Source organism: Sciurus carolinensis, chromosome X (assembly GCF_902686445.1).
Source record: "Sciurus carolinensis chromosome X, mSciCar1.2, whole genome shotgun sequence".
Classification (NCBI taxonomy): Eukaryota; Metazoa; Chordata; class Mammalia; order Rodentia; family Sciuridae; genus Sciurus; species Sciurus carolinensis.
This window is the reverse complement of record NC_062232.1, coordinates 15189105-15211045: the sequence shown is the minus strand read 5'-3', so window position 1 is coordinate 15211045 and position 21941 is coordinate 15189105. Positions and strand designations below refer to the sequence as shown.

The following is a 21941-nucleotide window of genomic DNA, read 5'->3' as shown; positions in this document are numbered from 1 at the left end:
GAAAAATTATTATCAGACTCAAAATGAAAAATTTCAGTATGGCCAGAGCATTGAATATAAGGTGGAAAGAGATGAGAGAAGTAAGCATGAACCAGATAATGAAAAGCCTCTTAGGCTGTACTAAGAAGTTTCTTTGCAAAACAGGAAGTAAAGTGGTCTATGAAGAGAGTAAAATGATAATTGCATAGGACTTAAAGACAGCGGTAAAAAGTTTGTAGCAGCAATTTTTGGAAATAAGAGAGGTCACACAAAAGGGTCATATAAAGGGATTACTAAGGCAGCAAGGCTTTTCACTGAGGTGGGTGTCCACAAATTTTAGTGGCATCCATCATTCTTTAATAGTTGTGTGATTCCCCCCCAACTCAGTGCTTGGAATGGCAGATGTAGGAATGAAAAATGTAGATAACTGGGATTGATTGATTGAGTGATGGATTATACTGGGAATTGAACCCAGGGGTGCTCTACCACTGAGCAACATCCCCAACCTTTGTAAAAAATTCTATTCTGAGACAGGTTCTCACCAAGTTGCTGAAGTTGGCCTGGATATTGAGGTCCTTCTGCTTCAGATTCCCAAGTAGCTGGATTACAGGCATGTTCCACCACACACGGCTGACAACTGGAATGTTTTAAGGTGATGGTTTGACATTAGGTTGTGGCAACAGGTAAGCCAGCAGGCATTAATCAAAGGTCATGGGTTTAAGTTAAATAGAATGTTCATGAGATGGGAGCTCTTTATGGTATTTGGAGAACAAGTATAATGAGACCAAGGGAGAGATAGTATAGCAAGGATGAGGATTGCCAGTCCAAGTGGAATTTGAAAATGTAAGATTTTAGAGATGGAGCAGTATACAGTGATTAATATCAAGATTTTCTAGAGTATGAGCCTAGGAATGGATGGACAGTGTAGAGATAAAGGTCATTGGGTTGAGGAAGTTGAGGTAGCATGGCTCAGTCATGCATGTTGGTTTCATTGGATGATAACAGTAATCAGGAGGAAAGGGAAACTAATGCCAGGTAGTCAGTAGGTGACAGTAACGAGAGAGGGTAATAGGCAGTACTCAAGGTGGACATAACGCCTTTGGGGCCAGTAGATGCAGTATGGGAGGAGAGAGATCAAGAATAGACCAATGTTGGGGTTGGGGATATAACTCAGCTGGTAGAGTGCTTGCCTTGCAAGCACAAGGCCCTGGGTTCAATCCCCAGCACCAAAAAGAAAAAAAAAAAAAGGAATAGACCGATGTGATCCTACAATATGTACAATCAGAAAAATAAGAAATTGCACTCCATTTATGCAGGATTTATCAAAATGTATAAATGCATTCTACTGTCATGTACAACTAATTAGAACAAATAAAAAATTTGTAAAAAAGAATGGATTGGGGCTGTAGTTCAGTGGTAGAGTGCTTGCTTAGCATGTGCATGGCCCTGGGTTCTATCCAGTGTATCTGTGTGGGGGCACACACACACACACACTCACAGACAGAAGTCAACAGTTTGAATTGGATGGTAGACAGATGTTGGTACCATTAACCTATTTAGAATGCTCCAAGGGGAAGTTTTGTTTTCCAGGTAGAAATGGAAAACAAATTCCTTAGGGAATGATTAAAGATTAGGAGAATGGTTAAAGATTGAGTCGGCAGGGAGAGAGGACACACAGGAGCAGATTCAATGAGTTGTTTCTGCAAGAGCTTTGTGAACTAAAACAAGGCTGGAAGGCCCAGATCCATGAGTTCAGTAGCCACCTCTGCCTCCTGGTGCATCCATCAGCACTAGGCTGGAAGGCCCACACGACCAAGTTCCTGAACCTAGCTGAGAGCCAATCTCCAAACCCTGACCCCCAGCCCTGGGATTCCTGGATCTCGGGCATGCACTGCGTTCTTTCTTCCCGACCAAGGGTGGGAGTAAGCGCAAGCGCTCTAGCTGGGCTGGGCAGGCAGGAAGGTGACAGAGGACAGGACGCAGGCGCCCTAAACAGCGGTCAAGGTGGGAACGGCCGGCAGAGGGCGCAGGCGCTCTGGCCGGAGCAGCCTGGGCGGAGCATAGTCGTTGGGAGAGTGGAAGGGTCGGTGGGAAAGCTGGCTCAGCGCGAGGCCGCGACAGTGGGCGGGGTGGGGGCGGGGCTAGGCGGTTCCGGAAGGAAGTGGTTCCGGGTCTTGCGGCCCGGCTGAGGTAGTGGTGGTGCCGCTGCCTTGGGAGGCAGCGGCCGTGTGAGGGGCGAGGCCCGAGGGGCCGGCGGTGGCGGCGGTGGCGACGGCGGGGACTTCCAGGCTGGGTGAGCGACCCTGAGGAACAGGCGGGGCGTAGAGGCCTAGGCCCGCAGGGAGGGCGTGTCCACCGCGCGGGATGGGCGGTTCTCCGGATGGCGGTTGGGGCTGCGGGGAAGATGCGGCGGTCCGGCACAGGTCGGGACTGCTCCCCAGCCCCCCTTCGATCGCTCGGCCAGTTCAACCTCGGGAGTGGCAGCCCAGGTTAGGTTCCCAGCCGGTTGATTCCCCTGAGTCCCTCTGGCTTTTCGACCGGTGTCTTCCCTCTGGTGGGGCGACCTGGGCACCTGCTTACGCGACCCGACTCTTTCCCGGTCCTCAGGCAGGCTGCAGTCCCCGCGGTTCCTAGCGTCTGTCTTGGGGGGGCGGAGGGAAGGCGGTGTCCGGGTACTATGCCCTTGTTCCTGAGGCGGTCCGGACACGTCGCCTGTGGGATCTGTGCCTACGAGCCCCCGCTTTGTCCTCGTGTAGTGCTTTTGCAGAGCAGCGGCATCTTCTCCTGATTACGTTGAGAATGAGTAGTGAAGGCTGCTCTTTATCCTGCATTACATAGTAAACTTGTCTTTTGGGAAACGTATACTGAAAATTGGCGCATCTCATGTGCTTCTCTAGGATGTATTTGGGAAACTGGGCCAGTCCCAGTCAGGACTGTCCTGCTAGTAGGTCAGAAGGGAAAAAAAATGGGAGAGAAACTTATACCCCTAAATATTTTCCTTCTGAGATGCTTTTCGAGATGTCTTTTAGGTGATTGCCTTTCTTTTCTAGAGCAGATTACAAACTAAAAGGTAGAGATCCGTGTCACTCAAGCTACTGGTCAAACGTTTTAAACAACCTTTAAGCGTTTTTTTTTTTCACCTAAATGCGAACAAATTCCAAAGGAAAAACTGGAATTTGAAAAGGTTTTGCTGTGGGCTCATAATGCGTGCTTTTATTTTGTTTGAAATGGGGTCGTGCTATGTCGACCAGGCTGGTCTGGAACTCCTGGGCTCAAGCAATCCTCCCACCACGACCTCCAGAGTGGCTGGGACTACAGGCGGGCATGGTGCAAGTCAGGCTAGAGTGCTTTATTTTTCAATGGTATTTTAATGGTCATAGTACAGTAATGCTTTATTTATTCATTTTATTCCCCCCCCTCCTCTGCTGGGGAATCCTACGCAGGGCCTGGAACATGGTATGGCAAGCCACCCAACCGAGCCACACCCCCAGTGATGCCTTATTTTTAATAGTATTTTTTAAAATGGCTGAAAAATTTTTCGTTTGAAATCCCTGCAGTTGCACAGCCTCCTCCAAGAAACCTTTAATATGCCTTATTAGAAACATTTATATAAAGAAAACATTTAGCAAGCCATTCACATTCAAGAACTTTAAAAATATACAAAATCATAATGAAAAAATTCATGTATTCATGTCTGCATTTCTGTGCAGACATGAATACATGATTTTTCTGAAGTAAACTCCTTTGTAATTGCTTTTTTTCCAACCATATATCATGCCATCATATGACTATAATAATTTATTTAATTTGTAATTCGACATTTTTCACTACTTACACACACTGTTGGATAGATGTTCCTTAGTGTAAATTCCTAGATGCTAGAGTTGTTGAGCAGAGTATACACATAAATAGTTTTATAAAACAAATGTGTATTTTTCATTTTCACTCTGTAAAGGGCAGCTATTTTTTGCAATAATTTGTGAGTGTCCTTACCCATCCTATCAAAAGGTAAAATTTAAGGATTTCTATAGAAAATTGATCCATTTGTGTTCTCTCCAATCAAGTACAAGCATCCTTCTCTGGTTATCACTTTTTTCTTATTGACAGCAATTCAATTTCTCATCTTTTATTCCAGCTTTAACCAGTTTAGTAAAGAAAGGTTATCTAGTTGAACAAGGAACTTAAAGTCAGGATTTCCTTGAATTCTACCATATCTGATTACCTTGAACAAATCACTTAACTTTTCTAAGGTACTAATTCCTCAACAACTAGGGGTTATGTGTTTGCCTTACCTTTCCTGTAGGGTGGATTTGAGGGTCAAATGAGACATTTGTGGAAAGTACATTTAAACATACTTTGTCTTGTTGCTATTGTTGCCATCTTATAAAGATTTCAGAGCACAGAAACATCCGAAGTTTGTAAATTTTAAAGGAAGTTTCTAAATTCAGAAAAACTGGTCCATTATGGCACATGCCTGTCATCCCAGAGACTTGGGAGGCTGAGGCAGGAGGATAGCAAGTTCAAAGCCAGCCTCAGCAATTTAGCGAGGCCCTGAGCAACTTAGCAAGACCCTTTCACAAAATAAAGAACAAAAATGGGCTGGGATGTGGCTCCGTGGTTAAGCATCACTGGGTTCAATCCCTGGTACCCCCCCCCCCCCCAAAATAGCATCAGGGTGCAGGGTATGTAATTCATTGGTATAATGTGTGCTTAGCATGTGTGAGGTTCTGGGTTCAGTCCCCAGCACTTCAAAGGAAAAAAAACCTGTATCAGAGTTATTAAATTAGGAGAATGAATGAATCTGCACAAATATTTTTTTAATTAATTAATTTTTTTAATTGTAAACAAATGGGGTACATCTTGTTTCTCTGTACATGAAGTAGAGGCATACCATTTGTGTAATCATACATTTACATAGGGTAATGGTGTTTGATTCATTGTTATTTTTTTCATTCCCACCCACCCCTCTTTTCCCTCTATACAGTCCCACCTTCCTCCATTCTCACCTCCCTCCCACACCCCATTATGTATCGTCATCTGTTTATCAGCAAGATCATCATCCTTTGGTTTTTGGAGATTGACTTATCTCACTTAGCATGATTTTCTCCAATTTCATTCATCCATTTTGCCTGCAAATGCCATAATTTTATTATTCTTTATGGCCTGAGTAATATTCCATTGTGTATATATATTATATATATATATATATTATATATATATACACACCACAGTTTCTTTATCCATTCATCAATTGAAGGGCATCTAGGTTGGTCTGCACAAATCTTAAAGGAGCAAGTATTAAAGACACCAATGTAAAGCTGGGCAGATATAAAGGTAAATTAAACCCAACCCTTCAACTTATGATAAAGAAAACAGTCTTTGTGCCCTACAGGCTACAGACTGTCCAGGTAGCTTGATTTAACTGCTTTCCAAATTTAGATGGCAATTTTAGATGTGATGGAGGGTGTCAACTACTCTTGAGTGTGTTAAAGCACAATTCTGCTGATTGAGCTTCTGTCTGAGCAGGTGACTGTGCAGTCCTCCACAGGGTCATTTTTCTGAAAGTAGGAGTTGCAAGGTTGGGGAAGTGTTAGAATTGGAGTCCAAGAACCTGGATTCTTGTTTCAGGTCCTCTATGTGGGGGCAGATAGTTAACTTTCTCAGGCTTGTTTTTTTCACCTATGAAATTGGGGGTAATTCTAATTTCTTCAATGCTTGTTATGAGGATTAAATGAGATAGTATTTGTCCAATGCTTTGTAACCAGAAAGTGCTGTCACTCATGTGGTTTTTCTTATCCACCAGTCTTAGCTTCTCAGGGAAGGAAATTAGTTTTTTTCCAACTTTGTGTTCATGATCACTAGTTATCACTGGCACCTAGTAATGTTTACTAAATTAACATAGAATTTGATCACTGATAAAATGTATTTTGAATCAATGAAGAAGATAATAAATAAATATGGGATGATGGGAGAAACTGTACCATTTAGAGTTAATAGTAAGAAATCAAAGGAAACAGTTCACTAATTGGACCTAGACTCATCTTTTACTATGCCTGTCATTCTCTTTTAGATCCTTAACACCAAATAGTTCCCTCCTTGTCAAGAATAAAGCTACTCAAGTTGCTCCATTTCAAACCTCCTCCCTAAACCCCCTCATCCTGGGCCCCCACCAGGCTTCTCTCCTCACCTTCCCAGACAGACTGAAGGAGTTAATAATTGGCTTTCTCAGTCTCCTAAACTTCCGCTTATTACTTAGGCCATGTGCATGATCTCTGTGCAGCATTTTCCACAAAAGTCTCCCTTTTTGGAACATCCTTCTTTAGTTCTAAGATTCTGTGTCCCAGGGTTTTCTTCCTCACACAAAGTTCCTTCTCATTCTCTTTTTTTGCTGGTTCATCTTCCTCCAAGGTTGATGTTCCTACAGGACTTGATCTTTCTTTTGCTGTGCCATCTCTAGAATAATTTATAGAGCATTAAGGCTATCTTGGTGTTTGGAGGCTTGGTAGAGTTCCCTGTGAAACCATCTGGGCCTGGTGCTTTTCTTGGGATACTTCCTTAATAACTATTTCTTCTATGAAAACTGGTCTTTTTAAGCTTTCTATTCTAATATACTATATTTTGGAGATCTGTATTTTTATAGTAAAATATAACTTTTATCTGGATTTTCAAATTATTTGACAGGTACCTACAAAGTAATCTCTGATGACTTTTCAATTTTTCTTCTATTTCAATGGTTATTGCCTCCATGCCATTTTCCCCATTTTGTTTATCTGTTTTCTCCCATTTTTTCTTAATAAAAATAGTATAGGAACTGGAAGAGATCAGTAAATGCTTGCCTAGCAGTACAAGGCCCTGGATTGTATCCCTACCACCAGGAAAGGAAGGAAGAAAAGAAAAAAATGAGAGAAAGAAAATGGTTGTTATATAGTATTTTATCTATTTGTTGTTTTAATAAATAAAGAATTGTTGGTTATTAATTAGATCTATTTTAAAACTGTCTTCATTCTTTTCTTCTACTTTATTTTGTTGTTAAGGATTGAACCGAGGGACGCTTAACCACTGATCCACATCAACAGGCCATTTTTATTTTTATTTTTATTTTTTGAGACAGGGTCTCTCCCTAAATTGCTTAGGTCCTCTGTAAATTGCTGAGGCTGGCTTTGAACCTGCAATCCTCCTGCATCAGCCTTCCTAGCTGCTGGGATTACAGGTGTGCACCACAGCATCCGGCTCCTACATTTATTTTTATTAGTTCTTTCCATGTTCTTTGTTTTGGTTTACTTTATTATTTGAAATTTTTTTTATCTTGGAGATGAAGTGATTTAGTTTTATTGTTTCATTTTTACTGATAAAATGTTTAGCACAATGAATTTTCCTTTGATCACCACTTTAAGTGCATCCCACATACTCTGAAATATAGTGTTTTCATTGTTGTTATTTCTTTAAAGATCTATAATTTCAGTTGGAGAATACCCAGGAGTTATTTAATAGGAGACTTTTAAATTTCTAGGTGGGAGGGCCTTTCAGTTCCTTATTTTTGTTAGTAAATACAGTATTGTTTATAATATTTTCATTCTATGGAAATTACTAGCGTTTTCTTCGTGACCTAATATATTATTATTTTTGGTGAATGTGCATGACATGAGAAGAAAGTGTATTCTCTAGCCCTCAGAATGTAGACTTTGATAAATATTGAGATATACTCTTGATTATATTATTTAGATATTCTACCTTCTTGTTTTTGGTTCACCTCATTATGTCTTATGTCAAGAGTGGAATGGTGTATAAAGTTAAAATCTCTTATTAATGTGTTTCCTTTTCTTTCTTAGTTTTTTTTTTTGGTTTATTTTTTAAAATAAGGTCTCTGCATTGCCTAGGCTGGCCTCCAACTTGTGATCCTCCTGCCTCAGCATCCCAAGTAGCTGGGATTATAGTGTGAGCCACTGTGACCACCTTGTTAGTATGTTTTTTGTTTCCTCCTTATATATCATGTTAGTTTTGTTTCATAAGGATGGTTGCTGTGTTATATTGATATGAATGTTTGTATTTATTTGTGTTAAGTCTTCATGGAATGTGATTTTTAGCATTTAAAAAGTTTCTTTCTGTATCATAGTTAATGCTTTGGGACTTGAATTCTGCAGGATTACTAACCTTACCCTGTTTTCATTTCTGTTTGCCCTGATATAGTTTGTCTTTTGGTTTTTAACGTTTGGAATCATTTTGTTTTTAGATATGTGTTTTGTAAAACTCCTTGAGTTTAGTTCTGTTAGCCAAATTGAAAATTCTTATTTCAATAGGTGAGTTAAACCCATTCATATTTATTGTTACGACAGATATATGTATGGTCTCAATGATATCATAATATTTTGTTGCCCAGCATGGTTGTGCATGACTTGTAATCTTAGCAGCTTGGGAGACTGAGGCAGGAGGATCTCAAGTTCAAAGCCAGCCTTAGCAATTTAGTGAGGCCCTAAGCAACTCAGGGAGATCCTATCTCTAAATAAAATACAAAAAAGGGCCGGGGATATTGCACAGTGGTTAAGTGACCCTGGGTTCAATCCCCAGTGCCCCCCTAAATAAAGAAAAAAAATTTGTAATTATTTACATTGCTATAATTGCTGTTTCTTTCTCTATGAGAGGTGTATATGTTGCTCTTCTATTTTTAAAAAATATTGAAAGGGGCTTCGTATTTGTTCTAATGGTTTTTCTTTCACACTTAACCCTTTTTTAATGTCCTTATTCTCTGCTTATTTATCTTTGTGTGTGAGAGAGAAATACATAGTGTCCCTTATGATCAGAGAATAGTGATAAGCAATGGTAGTGTTCTGTATCTACTTCCAGCTCCTCCTTACTGAAGAGCTAACATAGCTGCTGTGTCCATGAGAATAATCTGTTTGGTCTGCTCAGGTCTGACTTCCTCTTTTCTCTGATCTGCTAATTGCCCGCTTGTTCTGTGGGCTCTGAATAGGTGGAGTTCTGTGCTGGAGTGTGACTTCTTTGTTGCAAAGGTCTTCCTGGAGAATTTTTCTTCTTTGCATTTGTAAATACTGAATTCACATTTAGTATGAATCTCTCTATCCACACAGTGCACCCATTTAAAGTGTACACTTCAGTAGTTTTTAGTATATTCATAGAGTTATGCAGCCATCACCACAGTCTAATTTTTCAAAATGTTTTCCAAAGTGGCTGTATCATTTTACATTCCCACCCAGCAGTGTATGAGAGTTCCGTTATCAGTACATCCTTCAAACACTTGTTATTTTGAATTTTTTTCCACCCCCAAAAGAAACCCTGTATGCATTAGCCATTACTGTCTATGTCCCTATTCCCTCCCCCCACCCAAGCAACCACTAGACTACTTTCTATTTCTATGGATTTGTCTGTTCTGTCTTTTTCACATAAATGGTATCATACCATATGGCTTTTATTGTCCATATGGCTTCTTAGCATAGTGTTTTCAAAGTCCATCCATGTTGTAGCATGTACCAGTACTTCATTCCTTCTTATGGTCAAATAATATTCCATTGTATGGGTATACCACAATTTGTTCATTCATTTATTTCTCAATGTATACTTGGGTCGTTTTCTACTTTTTGGTTTATTATAAATATGCTCCTATGAACATTTGTATACCATTTTTTATATAGACTTACATTTTCATTTCTCTTGAGCATATACTTAGGTGGGGAATAGTCAGGTCATATGGTAACTTTATGTTTAACTTAGAAACTGCCAAACTGTTTTTCAAAGTGACTGTGCCATTTTACATTCCACCAGTGATGTATGAGAGTTCCATTATCTATCATTGAAAGACTTGTTATATTGTCTTTTTTTAAAAATTATACCTTTATTTTTTATTTATTCATTTTTATGGGTGCTGAGGATCGAACCAGTGCCTCACATGTGCTAGGTAAGCACTCTACCACTGAACTACAACCCCAGACCCTAATCTGTCTTTTTGATTTTGGTTGTCCTTATTGGTGTGAAGTGGCATCCATTACTGTTTCGATTTGCACTTCACTAGTGACTAGTGATGTTATATGCTTACTAGACATTTTTATATCTTCTTTTGAGAAATGTCTGTTCTTTACCTTTGTTTACTTTTTAATTTGGTTATTCATTTATTACTGTGCTGCCTTTTCACCTTTTTTTTTTTTAACTTGCAGTACTGGGGATTGAACCCAGGACCTCACGCATTCTAGGCAAGCATTTTACCATTGAGCTACATCCCCACCTCTTCTTTTTACTTTGTTTTGTTTTGTTTTTTGGTACCAGGGATTAAACCCAGGGGTGCTTAACCACTGAGCAACATCCCAGCCCTTTTTATTTTTTGAGACAGGACCTTACTAAATTGCTGAGGCTGGTCTTGAATTTGTGATCCTCCTGTCTCAACTTCTTGAGTGGCTGGGATTATAGGTAGGCACCACTGTGTCTGGCTTTTTCTTCACTTTCTTTTTTTTTAATTTTATTTTAGTTGTAGGTAGACATAATACTGTTACTTTATTTTTATATATGGTGCTGAGGATTGAACCCAGTGCCTTACACAGGCGAGGTGAGCACTCCACTGCCGAGCCACATCCCCAGCCCCTCTTTTCATTTCCCTTTTTTTTTTTTGGCTTTGAAATCCATAATGTTTTATTTACAACAAGTAGATGGTAGTGCAACAGCACTCATTGATGTTTATGATTCTTTTCACTTTCTTGATGCCGTCCTTTACAACGTAAACGTTTTGAATTCTGATGATATCCAATTTATTTATCATTTTCTTTTGTTGCATGTGTTTCGGGTGCCATATCTTAAAAACCGTTGCCTGATCTGGGATCCCAAAGATTATTTTTTCTTATATTTTCTTGTAAGTTTTGTATATTTGGCTCTTACATTTAGGTCTTTGATCCATTTTGAGTTAATTTTTATGTATGGTGTAAGCTTAGGCCAAACTTTATTCTTTTGCTTGTGGATATCCAGTTGCCTTGGCATTGTGTGTTGATTTGTTTAACCTCTTAGTATCTAGTGAATTACTTTCCCCCCAATATCCTTAAAATCTGCCCTTGCCTACATGGTAATGAAGCTGTTTCTATTATTCCTCTCTTCTCTTTCTTTTCTCATTTTTTAGTTGGCAGTATTTCAACTGTCACAAATGCAGCAATTCTACATTAATTTCCCACCCTTATCCTCATCTTTCTTTTAGTGTTATACATGTATGTTTACATACATATGTGTGTATATATGTGTATGTATCTATATATGCATGCTGGGGATTGAACACAGGGCCCTTGTGCATCCTATAAATACATTCTACCACTGAACTACACCCTCAACCCCTTTATATATATATACACACACATAAACCCGCACACACACACACACACACACACACATATACACACACATGCACATGTATTTTGTTCCAGGGATTGAACTCAGGGTCACTTAACCACTGAGCTACATCCCCAGCCCCCTTTTAAAATTTCATTTAGAGAGAGGGTCTCCCTAAGTTGCTTGGGGCCTCCCTAAGTTGCTGAGGCTGGCTTGGAACTTTCAATCCTTCTGCTTCATCCTCTGGAGTCTCTGGGATCACCGATGTGTGCCACTGTGCCTGGCTCATATTTTTATATGCGACTCTCAGTCCTTTTTCTAACTTTCCCCAGTCATAGTTTGGTTGTATGAAGCTCATTCTGTAGTAGATTTCTCAGGAAGAGCTAGGAAGTACTGAATTCCCTATGTTCTTTTATGTTAAAAACTATTTTTTTTGTCACCATGATATTTGAGGGCTAGTTTGTCTGATATAAAATCTTTGGTTCATACTTCCTTTCATTGAGTTGCTTTCCCCCCCAAGTACTAGGAATTGAACCCAGGGTCTTACACATGCTAGGCAAGCACTGTGCTACTGAGCTACATCCTCAGCCCCCAAGTTGTTTTTTTTTTTTCTTTTAATGCTCTATTTTCACCTAGCTTTGTATTTTTGTCTTGAAAAGTGTGATGATGGTCTAATTCTTTTAGATTTAAAAGTTATTTTTTGCTTGGGAATCTCGATAATTTTATCTTTATCTTTGAATCAAATAATCTTTACTATGTCTCAGAGTTGATTGTTCTGAGTTAATTTTTCCTAGGTACTGGAGAGCCCTTTAATGTGTTGATTTGGGTATATAAAATATTTTTCCATTTCTAGAAAGCATTCTTGAATTATAATTTTAAATATTAGTTCAGTTCTATAATACTATTTTTCTTTAGAGGCTATAATAATACAAATATTTCTGGGCTGGGGTTGTGGCTCAATGGTAGAGCACTTGTCTCATGTGTGAGGCACTGGGTTCAATTCTCAGCACCACATGAAATAAATAAATGTTTAAAAAATACAAACGAGCTGGGATTCAGCTCAGTTGGTAGAGTGCTTGCCTCACAAGCACGAGGCCCTGGGTTCAATCCCCAGCACCGCAAAAAAAAAAAAAAAAAAAAAAAACCAAATATTTCTTATTTACCTCAATTCCTACTAGTTTCTCTCTGACCCTTCTTCTTTTCCTCTCCTCCCTTTGCTTAGTATCATTTTTACTTTCTTGGTTTCCTGTCTTCCTTTGATGTATCGTATTAAATTTTCATTTGAGTTTATTCTTCCCTTTAGCACTTTGTAATTTATTCTTCACCTTTGAGATAATTTAATCTTTTCCATTTTTTTCCCTTAAGTTCAGTTAACTTTTTTCCTTTCATTTGCCTCTGCTTTTTGTTTGTGTGGCTTTGGTCTCTTGCTTTTGCTTTTGTTTGTTTTGTTTTGAGATAGCATCTCATTTTGTTTGTCTAGAATTCCTGAACTCAAGTGATCTTCCTGCCTCAGCCACTTGAGTGCTGAGAGTGTAGGTGCTTGCATCACCATCGTTGGTCTACTTCTGTTGTTAGGGGTGATATTTGTTTGGTCATTTGCAGTGCTGGGAATGGAACCCTCAGCCTCATACCTGCTAGGCAAGTGCTCTACTACTGAGCTACATCCCCAACCCTGTTCTTAGTTTTTAATTCCTAATTCAAATCTCAAATGCTTTTGAATATATAGTATTTAATTCTGTTTGACACACAGACTTAGTTTTCTTCTGCTTCATGTTTATTTTTTTACTGTTTGTCAGGTTTTTTAATTTGTTCTAATTAGTTATGCATGACAGTAGAATGCCTTTTGACACATCATACATAAATGGAGTAAAACTTCTCATTCATCTTATTGTCCATGATGTAGAATTACACAAGTTGTGTAATCATATATGCATATAGGGTAATAATGTCTGATTCATTCTATTATCATTCCTACCCCCATGCCCTCTCCCCTCCCCTCACTTCCCTGTGCTTAGTCTAAAATACCACTGTTCTGCCCCCCCCCCTTATTGTGAATTAGCATCTGATTATAAGAGAAAACATTTGGCCTTTGGTTCTTTGGGATTGGCTTATTTCACTTAGCATAATATTCTTCAGTTCTATCCATTTACTGGCAAATGCCATAATTTTATCCTTCTTTAATGCTGAGTAATACTCATTGTATATGTACACCACAGTTTCTTATCCATTCATCTGTCGAAGGGCACCTAGGTCCATTCCATAGCTTGGCTATTTTGAATTGAGCTGCTATAAACACTGATGTGGCTGTGTTAGTATGCTGATTTTAAGTCCTTTGGGTATAAACCTATGAGTGAGATGAAAAATATGGAATGCTTCATGAATTTGCTTGTCATCCTTGCACAGGGGCCATGCTAATCTTCTCTGTATTGTTCCAGTTTTAGTATATGTGCTACCAAAGCAAGCAGTCATGTTTATTTTTGAGAGGAATTTTCCTTAGGTGAGAAATTTTCTTTCTGCTTGTCAACACATAGGTGCCATCAGACTTGAACATTTTTGTAAATCTCATGCCTATGAGGTAATATCTTGTTATTTCGATTTTATTTACTGGATTCTTAGTAGGGTTGAGTATCTTTTTATATATTTATTGGACATTTGTGTTTCTTCTTTGTTGAAAACTAGAAGGATGGAGCTGCCATTTGCTGAGATGGAATAGACTGTAGGAGAAGATTCTGGAGGGAAGTCAGTAGTTTGCTCTTGAATATGCTTACGGCATCCAGTGGGCTGTTGCAAGACAAGTGCAGAGGATAGGTGAGGGTTGGAGATACAAACCTAGAGGTTGCTAGTTTATAGAGTATTTAAAACCATGGGACTGAATGAGTGTAGACTGGGGAGAGAGTGTAGACTAAGAAGGTCAAAGACTGAAGTCAGTCAGTCAGAAGGACATTGGGTTCATTATGAAGGATCGGGGTGGTGAGCGGTGAACACGAGGAGAATCTGGAATAAGAGACAGAAGGGATTCTTGTGGAGGTAGGAGGAAAACCAGGAAAATGTAGTATATTGGAATCCAAGTACAGAAATTATTTCCAGAAGGAAAGTATGTCCAGTGCCTTTGGTAAGTTGAGGAGGAGGAGGGGAAGGAGAATTACCTATTGGCATTGGCAACATGGATTTCATTAGTGATCTTGGCTAGAGAAATTTGCTTCCATGATGGGATGGAAGCCAGGTTGGTGAAGAGGCCAGCAAGAAGGGGATAGGAAAGATTGGAAATAATGACTAACAGGAAGTCCTTTTGAAGAATTTGGTTGTCAAGGGAGAGATAGGGTGATAGCCCCAGGGGGTATGGTTCCATAGAGATGGGAGAATTGTGCAAGGTTGTGTGATGATAGAAAGGATGTCATGGAGAAGGGAAGGGATGTTGTGGGAGGAAGTGAATTGATGGAGCTGGGTCCTTCACCTGGGCAAGGGGGTGTGTCCAGTATCCCCCTCGTAAGGTTGGTGGCTTCTTTTAGCACCTGCATCCTCTTCAGTATCCTCCTGGAGTGTATGACTCCCAGCATATCTTTTCTACTTTCAGGGGCACGTAGTTTCCTTCGCTGCTCCTGACTCTTTATCTGAAGTAGCAATATCATCTAATTTACCTTTAGTTATTGACATCTTCTTCCTGGTCTCAAATCCTGCTATTTTCTTTACTCTTAAAGCTCTAGTCCCTTTGATTAAATTTGCTGCTAACAAGTAAGTTAAATTTAAATCAGGGATCAGTAAACTTTCTCTAAAGGGCCAAATAATCAATACTTTGTTTTGTGAGCCACATAAAATTTCTATTGCTGCTGCTTCTTTGTCTTCATCTTCATCATCTTCTTTCCTTTAAGAATGTAAAAATTATTCTTGGTTCAGGTTGTGCCTTTAAATTAATCCATTTCTCTTATCCATTAATCTCCAGAACTAGAACTTTTTGTTACAACTGATGTGTACTAAGTAATCGCAAAGTTAATATTTTTAAAATACCTTTATTGAGATATACTGGTTTAAAGTATGTAATCAAATGATTTTTGGTGTTTTTGCAGAGTTGTACAACCATCTCCATAATATGTGATCTAATTTTAGAACAGTTTCATCACCCCAAAACTATTTTTTACAGCTGTGAGGTATAACTTATACCCAAAATTACCCATTTTCAAGTAGTTTGAATTTCATAAAGCTAATTTTAATATTATCCCAAAGGAAATATTCTTAGGAATCCTTCTTTTATCAACATGCAGTAAATATGACTTGTAAACATTATTCCTAAGTGATCTTCACTTTTGCCCACAAACCAATGGTTCTGTAGTCTCTGAACCAGCTACATCCACATCACCTGGGAAGTTGCTGGAATTGTGACCCATGCTTAGGCCTACTCTCGTAGGGGTAGGGCTAAGAAATCTGTGTTTTAATTAACCCTCTGGGTAATTTCAGTGCATACTATTTATTTATTACTGTGTGGAATTGCTGAGTTGTGGGGTATAGGCATGTTCAACTTTATTGGATATTATCATACTGCTTCCAAACTCGTTATACTTGTATATATTTGTCCTGGAAGTATACGAGAGTTCCTGTTGTTTTATATCCTTGCCGACACTTCAGAAAAACAACTTAGAAGTATTTTGGTCAATCTGACAGGCATAAAATGGCTATGATCTTTTTTTTTTCCTAATACCTTTATTTATTTTTATATGGTGCTAAGGGTCAGACCCAGTACCTCACACATGCTAGGCAAGTGTTCTTTCGCTGAGCCCCAACCCTAGCCCCCATTGTGGCTATGATCTGTATTTTAATGTTTTTTTTTTTACTTGTCAATGGCTCTTTTTAATTTTATTTATTTATTTACTTATTTATATGTGATGCTGAGGATCAAACCCAGGGCCTCACACATGCCAGGCAAGTGCTCTACCACTGAACCACATCTCCAGCCCTGTGGCTATGATCTTAATTGGCATTTTCCCATTTACTAATGAGATTGTCCATCTCATACATTCATGGGTTATTTGAGTTTTGTATTCTGTGATGTGCTATTTGGAGTCTTTTGCCTAGTGAAATAAGTAAAATTGTGTAAATAAATATAATGTGTTAAAATAATTACAGAACAAACCCAGAATTCCCAAGGCAAAAGAAACTATGTGGAGGTGCAGGGGACCAAGGGAAGCCCAGGGAATATGATGGTCAAGTAGTCCTGAAAGGATAGGGATTTGTTAGACAGACTGAGGCAAGGCTATCTCTGTGGTAGGAACAGCATGCCTGATCAGGAAAAGCAAGTAATGTGGTGTGATAGACTAGTGGAGTGCCTGGAGGAAAAGAGTCCCATAAGGTGAGGGGAGAAAGGTAGAAAGCAATTAGATGGAAGTGTAACTGAAATGACTAGATCAAAGGAAAGGATGTATGATTAGTTTCACAGTTTCTTACATGTCTCAAGGTTACCCTCCATCAGACATTAGGGACATGCAAATCAAAACCACATTGAGATTCCATCTCACTCCAATCAGAATGGCAAATCTAGAAAGAATGCAAGCAACAATAAATGTTGTCAAGGATATGGGGGAAAAGATACACTCATACATTGCTGGTGGGACTACAAATTGGTGCAACCACTGTGGAAAGCAGTATGGAGATTCCTCAGAAAACTAGGAATGGAACCACCATTTGACCCAGCTACCCCACTCCTTGGCCTATATGCAAAGGACTTAAAATCCGCTTACTATAGTGACACAGCCACATCAATGTTTATAGCAGCTCAACTCACAATACCTAAACTATGGAACCAACCTAGGTGCCCTTCAACAGATGAATGGATAAAGAAAATGTGTATATGCACAATGGAATATTACTCAGCCTTAAATAAAAATGAAATTATGGCATTTGCTGGTAAATGGATGGAACTGGAGAATATTTTTTTTTTTTGCGGTGCTGGGGATTGAATCCAGGGCCTTGTGCTTGTGAGGCAAGTACTCTACCAATTGAGCTATATCCCCAGCCCCGGAACTGGAGAATATTATGCTAAGTGAAATAAGCCAATCCCAAAGAACCAAGGGCCAAATGTTTTCTCTGATATGCAGATACTAATTCACAATGGGGGTAGAGAGAATAGAAGTTATTTTGGACTAGACAGAGGGGAGTGAAGGGAGGGAAGGGGTTGTGGGGGTCAGAATGATAGTAGAATGAATCAGACATTATTACCCTGTGTGCATATATGATTATATGACCTGTGTAACACTACATCGTGTACAACCAGATGAATGAAAAGTTTTACTCCATTTATGTGTGTGTCAAAATGCATTCTACTATATTGTATAACTAATTAGAACACATTTTAAAAATATTTTTTAAAAAGATATTCAGAAATGTGAATCCTGGTGATAAGTTTTTCAGATTTATAAAAAAGAAAAATAACCACTGAGATACCATGTCATACACACTCTGGTTTGGATTAGTGTCCCCCAAAGGTCCATGTATTAGTGTCTCCACTGAGTTGGGGACTACTTAATTATAATAGCAGTGGTAGTGCCTTGGTCTCTAGGGTGGCACTCTTTATTATACTTTAGTGGAACCTTTAGGAGTTGGGGCCTAGTGGGAGCTCCTTAGGTCTTTTGGGTTGTGTCTTGGAAGGGCATTGTGGTACCTCTTGCTTCCTGGCCATAAGATAAATAGTTTGCTCCAACATGTGCTCCCTGTTCTTGCTATACATCATGTCCACCAGAGGCCCAAAGCAATGGGTTCACCCAGTCTTGGATAGGAAACCCCCAAAATATGAGCCAAAATAAACCTGTTTGGTTTATAAGTTAATTATCTCAGGTCTTATTATAGTGATGGAGAATGGACTAACACAGATGACTGTAATAAAAAAAAGATAATAAAAGTTGATGAGGATATAGAAATATTGGAAACCTCATAACTGCTGGTGGGAAAGTAAAATGGCACAGCTACTTTGGAAAACTATGGTATTTCCTGAAAAAGTTAAAAACAAATTTATCATATAACCAGGCAATTCCACTCCTAGATATATAGAGAATGAAAATATATGTCCACACAAAAACCTGTACAGAAGTATTTATGTAAGCATCATTCAAAATAGCCAAAAGGTGGCCAGTGCAGGCCAAATAGCCCATCTCGTAGAGTGCCTGCCTCTCAAACTGGAGGCCCGGGTTCAAGTCCCCTGTACTCTGCGGTTGTGGAAATTACAAACAAAAGAAACCAAAATAGCCAAAAGGTGGAAACAATCCAAATGTAAAATGAGGGGTGAATGAATGAACAAAATGTGGTGTTCCCATACAGTAGAATATTATTCAACCATAAAAAGAAATGAAGTACTAATAGATGCCATAACATGGTGAACCTTGAAAACATGCCAAGTAAAAGAAGCCAATCACAAAAGACCACATATTGTATGATTCTGTTTATGTGAAATATCCAGAATAGGCAAATCCATAGAAATAGAAAGTAGATTAGAGTTTGACAGGGGCCACGTTGAGAGAGGAGTGGAAAGTTCCTGCTAATGGGTTTCTTTTATGGGGATGATTGTTCTAAAATTAGACTGTGTTAATGGTTGTACATCCTTGTGAATAACACTAAAAACCACTGAATTGTGTACTTCAAATGGGTTGACTTTTCGTCATTGTAATTCTCTCTTAATAGATTATTTTGTTAATAAAATAAAATGGAAATAAAATTCAATTCAACATCCCCACATTTTGTTTTTTCACCATTATCAGCAGTATTTTCTGTTTACCCTGTGCCCCACACCCTTTTTAACTGATGTCTACACAGTAACAGTTATACTTTGGTATTGGTGGAAAAACTAGAGTGACAGCTTATTTATATTTTAATAATCACCCCAGTATCTTCAGAAATTTACAACATAGAGGTAAATAATATAGGAGACATATAGCTACTCATTCTGTATTCTTTGCACGGTGGATATATGATTATTCATGGATGCATGGCAACAATTTTGAAAGCTTCTAGGGCTTTGGAGCCACTGAGTTGGGAACTACTTAATTATAATATCAGAATTGAGATGTAAATAATGGCTAGTTTAGAAAATTATACCCTAATGATGTATTTTCAAAATTCAGTTCCTGAAGTGATCATTTTCTCTTAAATACTGAAGATTGCTTGAATAATCCAGTTTCAAAGTGACTTTTAAAATGTACTTATTTGGGTTGGGAGTATAGCTTAGTGGTAGTGCTCATGCTTAGCATGTGCGCAGCCCTGGGTTCAGACCCCAGCACCCACCCCCAAAAAAGAAGAAGAAGAAACATCATAGGAAAAAAATCAAAATAAACTAAATATCTAATAATGCTTAATTAAGTTTTGGGTATGTATATTTATCTGGTGGAAAATTAGGCAGCAATTGAGTATTTTAATTAAGAATTGCAATTCTTGTAATCTAGCATTTTAAAAACAGGATATATTTTGTATCTGTAAACATTTTGGCTGTGATTATATGAAGTATTTATGTACATGGCAAATGACAGAAAGGTAGTAATGAATGGTTATATTCAGATAGAGGAATTCTGGGTTATTTTTTCCCTCTTTTTGGAATACTTATTTAGCAGTTGCTATGTGCAAGACCCTAATAAGCTCTCTTTATGATTTAACTCAGGGGTTATCAAATTACAGTGAATTTGGTCTGCCAGGCCTATTTGCTTTTGACCTTTGAGCTAAAAATCATTTTTACATTTTTATTTTTTAAACTAATTTTAACAATATAGCCTATTTAACCCAATATACCCTAATAATAATTTTGACATTTAATCAGTATTAAGATATATTAATGATATACTACACATTTTTTAACCAAGTCATTGAAATTGGATGTGTTTTTTATACTTACAGCACATCTCAAAGTGGTCTAGACATGGTTTTGCATTTTTAAGGAATCACTTTTTTTTAAAGAGAACAAATTTAACAGAGAACTTAAATTGCCTACAAAGTCTAAAATAGTCACGATGTGGTGCTTTACAGAAAGTTTGCTGATCCCTGATTTTATTCATTTTATCCTGACAGCATTCTAATAAGGTGGGTGCTATTATTATCATCCCTATTTTACAGGTGGGAAAAGAGAGGTGCAGAGGGTTTAAGTAACTTTCTCGTGGTGGCATTCACCATGTTTTAGAGCAGATTGCAGGTTCTCTCTATAAACTTGCTAATATTGTGTTTCTTTGCAGTGTAAAAAGTGGATAGTGGCTCACGTGTCAAAGGATGGCACGGTCACGATCTAGATCCCCCAGGTGGAAACACAGGTGAGCAGTTCTTAGTTCAGCAGAGTAAGCTTGGAGCTGGGATGTGCTATGACTTTGAAATTCACCAGTACTGGTTTAAAATCTATTTTAATAAACTCATGGGACCTAGTTATTCACAGTAGGTGATTTAACATGGTAGAGGTTGTATTTCCAGATTCTAGGAGCTGATGGTTTAATTATGACTGGCAGCTAGACTTAATTTATAATAAAAATGGTCACAGCAAGGGAGAGTGAGAAACATCTTTCAGAGTGTTACATTTTTAAAAATTCTTGAGTGGTTCAGAACTCTTCAATGTGCATTTCATTTTATTTTTTCATAATCTGTATGTTTGAAGAAATGTAAAATTAGAAAATAAAGAGGTTCCAATTTCTTCTTCATGGTAGAATAATAGTTTTGAAGAGCCTAATAGTATTTCAGTTCTCCTCTTTTCTGGTGGGTAGTTATCAACAGTACATATATATAAATAGACGAACAGTTCAGGTTCTGTTGTATACCTGCTACAGCCAGGTTCTGGGGCTTCCATCTTCTGTGGCCTCAGCAGGCACATAGGCTGACTGCAGATACTGACATGATAGCCAGCTATGATACAGTAGGAATGGTGCTGTGCTACTGATTGGGACAAAGCCTTCTGGATCTACAGGAAAGGAATAATTCTGTGTTTGTGGAGGGAACTAAGAAAGTCTTCAAAAAAGAGATGACAATTTTAGCTGGACATTTAAGGATGGGTAAAATTTCTAAAGACAGAAAGAGTGAATAAAGTATTTAGGTGAAGGGGGAGAACAGAAGCAAAGGCATAGAGCTGTAAATGCAATTAGTTTGTCTTAGGACTTTTGAAAAGGACCATAGTTACAAACATAAGAGGCAAGCCGAGATTTTCATGTTAATGTACCTTGGCCACTGTACTTATTCATTTTGACAATACAGTGACTCATCAATCAGCTCTTCAACAGTTTTCATTTTGTAATCCACAAGACCAAATTGTAATGGGGAAGAGCTTCAGAAAGAAAAGGGAATGTAAAGAAACAAAGAATTTGGACATGGAAGGTATCACAGAGGTTGTTTTGTTTCACCCTTTTGTGTTAGGTTCTGGTGAGGGACACAAGAGACCCTGGGAAGCTTAGCCATCTCAATTTCTGGATTTCTTCTTAGGTTTCTTTGTCAAGAACTATAAAGGGTCTGATATTTTATTCTACCTGCAGTCTAATGTGTTAGCTTGCCACAAAGCATTCCTGGGTCAGAGACAAAAGCCTTTATTACTCATACTACAGTAGGCAGTTTGAGCTTTAAGTTCCTATCATACCCCCTACCCGCTTACCCTCTAGGTCCCCTGAGGGCCAGCACTGCAGAGTAGCTGGCTGGGTGGATGATGCTAA

At 38.6% G+C, this 21941-nt stretch overlaps 1 protein-coding gene and 1 non-coding gene across 10 annotated transcripts in view; one reads left to right on the top strand and one right to left on the bottom strand.

Moving 5' to 3' along the window:
* Positions 1-2143: 2143 nt before the first annotated feature.
* Positions 2144-21941, top strand: part of Bclaf3 (BCLAF1 and THRAP3 family member 3) — a 62898-nt gene continuing 43100 nt past the window's right edge. For 7 of the 9 annotated variants that reach the window (XM_047535796.1, XM_047535791.1, XM_047535792.1 and 4 more), the window contains exons 1-2: positions 2144-2272; positions 20493-20567. In XM_047535796.1, coding sequence (XP_047391752.1) covers positions 20527-20567 — 41 coding nt within the window. In that variant the 5' untranslated portion in view covers positions 2144-2272; positions 20493-20526. Of the gene's footprint in view, positions 2273-2336; positions 2469-20331; positions 20344-20492; positions 20568-21941 lie in introns of those variants that run through there. The other 2 variants (XM_047535789.1, XM_047535790.1) reach the window with 2 other exon arrangements.
* LOC124972784 (U6 spliceosomal RNA) lies at positions 13654-13756 on the bottom strand. Its single transcript, XR_007106558.1, has one exon. It is a non-coding gene; the product is annotated as a U6 spliceosomal RNA (small nuclear RNA).